Source organism: Bubalus kerabau, chromosome 1, assembly GCF_029407905.1.
Source record: "Bubalus kerabau isolate K-KA32 ecotype Philippines breed swamp buffalo chromosome 1, PCC_UOA_SB_1v2, whole genome shotgun sequence".
Classification (NCBI taxonomy): domain Eukaryota; kingdom Metazoa; phylum Chordata; class Mammalia; order Artiodactyla; family Bovidae; genus Bubalus; species Bubalus kerabau.
Window position 1 is genome coordinate 165,949,905 of NC_073624.1, and position 6,828 is coordinate 165,956,732.

General features: G+C 38.1%; 1 protein-coding gene across 11 annotated transcripts in view; it reads left to right on the plus strand.

The window, feature by feature from the left end:
- Nucleotides 1-6,203, plus strand: part of MAPK8 (mitogen-activated protein kinase 8) — a 98,416-nt gene extending 92,213 nt beyond the window's left edge. For 8 of the 11 annotated variants that reach the window (XM_055538287.1, XM_055538273.1, XM_055538268.1 and 5 more), the window contains one exon: nucleotides 4,642-6,203. In XM_055538287.1, coding sequence (XP_055394262.1) covers nucleotides 4,642-4,787 — 146 coding nt within the window. In that variant the 3' untranslated portion in view covers nucleotides 4,788-6,203. Of the gene's footprint in view, nucleotides 1-4,636 lie in introns of all 11 variants that reach the window. The other 3 variants (XR_008699582.1, XR_008699583.1, XM_055538279.1) reach the window with 3 other exon arrangements.
- Nucleotides 6,204-6,828: the final 625 nt, after the last annotated feature.

Sequence of the window (6,828 nt, forward strand, 5' to 3'; positions counted from 1 at the left end):
AATATCCTAGTCAGTGGCACATCATGTCAAATGTTTGAGTAAACTTAATCATCTCATGAGATAGATACAGCAGTTGTATTTGTTCTTAATTTATAAGTGAAAAATTTGAATCCTAGACAACCTTTAATTTTAGTGACAAAGTAAGTCAGTGAAAGGACAGGACTACAAGTTTCTAGACATTTTCTGGATTCTCAGTTACAGCTTGCAAAGAAGAGTGTTAGTAAATTAATGCTGTAAAAATATTCAGTTCTTGATTATATGCAAAAACAAGAAACAATATTTAATTACTCAAAATATCAGGAATTCATAATACCATTTTGTCTTGATTTTAAAAAGTAAATATATAATTTAGCCCCCTGGATTTCCTCTTGTCTTTATTTTGGTTTAGGTAATATTAAAATGAGTTTGCATGCCTTTGAGTATGTAGAGAGTAACGGAGAGGGAAATGATAGATACCTGAAATAAAAGATATCAGATCCAGAAATTTAAGACTTTCAGATACAGATAAATTAAAGATTTTTCCATATTGTTGCCATTCAGAGACTTTACTGAGAATTTACTATATTGCTTGAAAGGTCAGAAGTAAACAAGTTGTTTTGCCTTAGGTATTTGATTTTCAGATTAAAAAGTTAACTGTAATTTATGATGCATTTAAATTTTAATTTTTATTAGATTAAGAAATTTGTATAAAATAAAATTTGGATTAAAAATAGAGGCATGAGAAAGTATATGTGATAAAACACTCTTATGATTTGAATGTTTCAGTACAGGTCTTTGAAGCCATCGGTAGGATTGCATGCTCTAGTCAGAAAAGGTGCATCCTGTCGTGCTGTACGAACTGAACTTTTTTTTTCTGAAGTGATTTTACTCTGTAGATGAAAGACTAAATGATACTCAGAATTGAACTTCTAAGAGTTTAGTGTCATCATTTCACTGTGACTGGGCGCCTAGTAGGCTCTTGGGTCTAGAATCCTAGGTTGTCACACCCCTCCTTCTCCTCTCTCCTGTCAGCCCTGAGGCATCCCGCCCACCTCCTTTGCCAGTGCACCTCCCATCCCCTGCTCCATCCCTTGAGGTTTCATTCTTCTCTGTCTCCCAGTCCCTGCCAGCGCCCTAAAGATTTGCCTATTCCAAGTCCCCTAGTTAATTCATTGTTGGACTTGAAGACAAGCTCTCAGAGGCCCGTTCATATTTAAATGTTTTATTTCTTGTCATTGGACAGAAAGGAGGGATAATTTCAAACACGGAGGTACTGGGTTCTGGAGCAGTGGTTTTCAACTCGCTAAGTTGTAACATCGTTGGGTCCCTGAAACTCACCCCTAAAAATTTTTATTACTCAGTTTGAAAACTGTTGCTTTTTATTCCATAAATCTGTTCTTAAGAACTTCTGTATAACATGCATTATTTAATATATTCAAATTTGGAATGATTCTTATTTAGTGATTCTTATTTAGTAGTTCAAAAGCTGTTATCTATTGAATGAGTCATATTCCCCGCCCCATAATGTCGTTTCTTCTTCTTGACCCAGTTGCACTGTGAGAATTTCTCTGTAGGTTAAGTATTCCTATTACTTTTTAAAATCTAGGAAATGCTTGTTTGGCTATACTTTTGGTAAAGGAAAAGAGTCTCCCCTACTCTTATCTCTTTATTAAGCCCATATGTACATTTATCAAGTACTTGTTAGAACTGAAATAACAAGACCCGAGTTTACCTATCTAGAGCACTTGTGTGGCTCTGGCAAGTCATGTAACCAAATGGGGCAGTTGGACCAAGGATCCTTTGAATTAAAATGATTTTAATCTTTGTCCTGGCTTTTGCTTTAAAACAGGATATATCAGAAGGATGGTCTGTACTTTACAGTGGGAAGATGTCATGAAGCATTTTTTATTAGGGCAGTAGTTTTATTTAAAAAATTTATTTTATTGAAGTATAATTGATTTACAGTGCTGTGTTTCTGGAGTACAGCGAAGTGCTTCAGTTATGCATATGCACAGTAGCACAGATTTGCTCTTGCTCATCTCACACTCCCAATCTAGCCGCCCTCACCCCTCCTGTTTGGCCAGCCACCAGCCTGTTCTCTATGTGAGTCTTTTTCTGTTTCATAGATAAATTCATTTGTCGTATTTTCGAGTCCACATATAAGTGATATCATATGGTAGTTGTTTTTCTGACTTAGAATGATAATTTCTAGGCCATCCATATTGCTGCAGATCGCTTTGTTTTGTTATTTTTTATGGCTGAGTAGTATTCCAAGGTGTTTGTGTGTGTGTGTGTGTGTGTGTGTGTACACCACATCTTCTTTATCCAGTGATCTGTTATATTGTACATACAGGCTGCTTCTGTGTCTTGGCTGTTGTGAATAGTGCTGCGATGAGCGCTGGTGTGCATGTATCTTTTCAGATTATAGTTTTGTCTGGATATATGCCTAGGAGTGGGGTTGATGGATCATATGGCAGTTTTCTTTTTAGTTTTTTGAAGAACCTCAAAACTTTTCATGCAAAGATGGGCACAATAAAGGACAGAAATGGTATGGACCTAACAGAAGCAGAAGATATTAAGAAGAGGTGGCAAGAATACACAGAAGAACTGCACAAAAAAGATCTTCACGACCCAGATAATCACGATGGTGTGATCACTCACCTAGAGCCAGACATCCTGGAATGTGAAGTCAAGTGGGCCTTAGGAAGCATCACTACGAACAAAGCTAGTGGAGGTGATGGAATTCCACTTGAGCTATTTCAAATCCTGTAAGATGATACTGTGAAAGTGCTGCACTCAATGTGCCAGCAAATTTGGAAAAGTTATCAGTAGCCACAGGACTGGAAAAGGTCAGTTTTCATTCCAATTCCAAAGAAAGGCAATACCAAAGAATGCTCAAACTACCACACAATTGCACTCATCTCACACGCTAGCAAAGTAATGCTCAAAATTCTCCAAGCCAGACTTCCACAGTATGTGAACCATTGGATTTTAAAAAGGCAGAGGAACCAGAGATCAAATGGCCAATATCCGTTGGATCATTGAAAAAGCAAGAGAGTTCCAGAAAAACATCTACTTCTGCTTTATTGACTATCCCAAAGCCTTTGACTGTGTGGACCACAACAAACTGGGAATTCTGAAAGAGATGGGAATACCAGACCACCTGACCTGCCTCCTGAGAAATCTGTATACAGGTCAGGAAACAACAGTTAGAACTGGACGTGGAAAAGCAGACTTGTTGCAAATAGGAAAAGGAGTACGTCAAGGCTGTATATTGTCACCCTGCTTATTTAACTTATATGCAGAGTACATTACATCATGAGAAATGCTGGGCTGGATGAAGCAAAGCTGGAATCAAGATTGCTGGGAGAAATATCAATAATCTCAGATATGCAGATGACACCACCCTTATGGCAGAAAGTGAAGAAGAACTAAAGATCCCCTTGATGAAAGTGAAAGAGGAGAATGAAAAAGTGGCTTAAAACTCAACATTCAGAAAACGAAGATCATGGCATCCGGGCCCATCACTTCATGACGAATAGATGGGGAAACAATGACGGACTTTTTTTCCTGGGCTCCAAAATCACTGCACATGGTGACTGTAGCCATGAAATTAAAAGACGCTTACTCCTTGGAATAAAAGTTATGGCCAACCTAGACAGCTAATTAAAAGGCAGAGACATTACTTTGCCAACAAAGGTCCATCTAGTCAAAGCTATGGTTTTTCCAGTAGTCATGTATGGATGTGAGAGTTGAACTTTATAGTTCAACTGAGTGGCGAAGAATTGATGCTTTTGAACTGTGGTGTTGGAGAAGACTCTTGAGAGTCCCATGGACTGCAAGGAGATCCAACCAGTCCATCTTAAAGGAAATCAGTCCTGAATATTCACTGGAAGAACTGATGCTGAAGCTGAAACTCCAAATACTTTGGCCACCTCAAGTGAAGAACTGACTCATTGGAAAAGACCCTGATGCTGAGAAAGATTGTAGGTGGGAGGAGAAGGGGATGACAGAGGATGAGATGGTTGGATGGCATCACCAACTCAATGGACATGAGTTTGAGTAAACTCCGGGAGTTGGTGATGGACAGGGACGCCTGGCATGCTGCAGTCCATGGGGTCACAAAGAGTCTGACAGGACTGAGCCACTGAACTGAACTGAGTGGCAGTTCTCTTTTTAATTTTTGAGGAACCTTCCTACTCTTTTCCATAGTCGCTGCACCAGTTTACATTTATTAGGGCTGTAGTTTTTTAACTATTTGAGTCATACATCCCTTGAGATCCTCTTTACAACAAAAGGCAATACAGACAGTTTTGCATGTATTATCAGTATTATTCACACACAATCTGAAGCCAGTTCATGAATCTTGCTATAGGACTGTTTCTAAATATTGCTTGGCATTGACAGTTCTTGTCTGAAATTGAAAAATTAGTAGAAAGGGCAGGGGCTCCAGGTTTCCAGACGTTTTCCACATTCTTACCACGTAGCTTGCGGTGACGTGTTTGTAAGTTGGTGCTGTGTTGCGTGTCACTCATTATTTTTAATGAGCCTTTTAAACCGAAAGAACAATTATTGACCACTGGAAGTAGTCAGTACAGTACCAGTAGCTCGATCTGCGACTCTGTCTGCAACTGATTTGCTGTTTTGTTTCTCATAGCACAGGTGCAGCAGTGATCAATGGCTCTCAGCATCCATCGTCATCGTCGTCTGTCAATGATGTGTCCTCAATGTCAACAGATCCGACTTTGGCCTCGGATACAGACAGCAGTCTAGAAGCATCAGCTGGGCCTCTGGGCTGCTGTAGATGACTACTTGGGCCTTGGGGGGTGGGAGGGATGGGCAGTTGTTTAGTCATTGATAGAACTACTTTGAAAACAATTCAGTGGTCTTATTTTTGAGTGATTTTTCAAAAATGTAGAATTCATTTTGTAGTAAAGTAGTTTATTTTTTTTAATTTCAAGTGATGTAATTTAAAACTTAAGTTGTGTTTTAAAACAGCAACAGAACTGTGTATTTTTGCTGTAATTAACTGTATAATGTAAACCTAATTATTTTATCATGGTTTAAAATTTTTGCATATTTGCTTTATCTTATGCTGCTGATTTTTTTTTTTTTTTTTTACTGAATTTGTAAGATTTTGTTTATCAAAGCAACTATTATGTGGTGACTTGCCTATATCCTGAATTATTTAAGATTTTATAGTTTTTTTTATTAGAATTTATTTCAAATGTTTTGTTCATGATGCTATATCCTTTAGGGTTATGTGCTTATCAATGAAATAACCCCAGAGGAGTGAGGGAAAATAACCTGTAGCCAGTTATATTCAGGAATAACTACTGTAAATGATGAACGTGTTTTAAAAAAGAAAAAACCTCCAATATTTGCTACTTGCCAATTCTAATTTAGTTACATACAATTGATAGGTAATCCTATGTGAATTTTGGCAAAAGCCCCATCATCTAAATGGCAGAATAACTCAGAGCATGTCTTTGAAAGTGTTGGGCATCTACCACCACCTTCCTATCCCCATATCCCACCCACCAACAGTACAGTAAGAGAATATGGTGTTTTCTGCACATCTGTGGCATGCTCGAAGCTTATGATCACTAAAGTCAAGAGGATACTTCATGAATAATACATTTCAATGCAAATAAACAGATGGTTCACCTTTACTAGCTATGAGCCTGTTTTTGTATACACTGAGTTGATCTACTCAGGCTGTAGGTCCTAGCAATGACCTGGAGTCTGGTCTTTCTCTTTCCTACAGCCTCGGGCCCTTGGACCTATTCAGTTTCCTGTTAGAGTGTCAGTCAGTCGAGCACCAGTTCTCAGGGTGTTTCTGGCCATTTGATTCTACCTGTGGCATAATCATATTTATACGAGCTGTTGGGAGGTCCCAAAGCCTACTTAGACTTCTGTAGGTGATGTATAAAGTGAGCAATACACCGTTCATCTGAGAATAGTAGCGCACAGCCATATGTAGGCACCATTTTCTAAGGACTTTTCTTCATATTGAGCAGAGCAGGCATGAGTGGTAGTCATTTAGTCTGAGTCTTTCATTTTTTTTAATACCTGATTTTCAATAAAACACACCATGTGGATGTTGAATAGTGTAAGAATGGTGCTGCTCCTGACAGTTGTATGTTAATTGTTTACATTTTATATCTGCAAAATTATTTCTCTATAACAGAATTTTTCTTAAGTAAAATGTCATTGAAGTCTCATCTCTGAAATATGTTGTCTGTAATGCCCCAGGAAGTTCTAGGCAGAAAGTCCAATGGAATTAATTAATGACCAGCAGGAGTAGGAACTGGTGCGATTCAGCGTGTGGCATATGAAAGTCCACTTGGCATGGTGTTCATGTATTCAGTGAAAAATTCCTTTTGAATAAGGTATTTTAGGTCATTGTTAATGTGCAATATTTAGGATCAAAATACATCAACAGCCATTTTATATACTTTGAAATAGTAAGATTGTTTTTGATTGTTTAAGCCATGATTTCCAGCCTCTTTTGAAGTGGCAGTCTTTTTATTAATTCCTTTTCTACTCGTATGACAGGGTGCATTAATTTTATTAGGCAAAATAAAGTTTTGAGACTATAACACCTCTTGAATTGTAGAAATAGGATTGGATTTGCAGTTTCAGGAGAATTTGAGCACGACTGTGTTAAGTTTTGATTAGCTTGACAGTTAAGCAGCTTTATTTCTGTAGAGTAGATTATTTCACTACTGCACTTTAACAGCTGCCATGCTCCCAGAAGACTCCCTTCGTCTCCTGTCTCCTTGCTGATAAGCCATCTCTTGGTACAGGTGTTGGTTCAGCAAGGAAAACCAGGTGTTTCAACAGTAT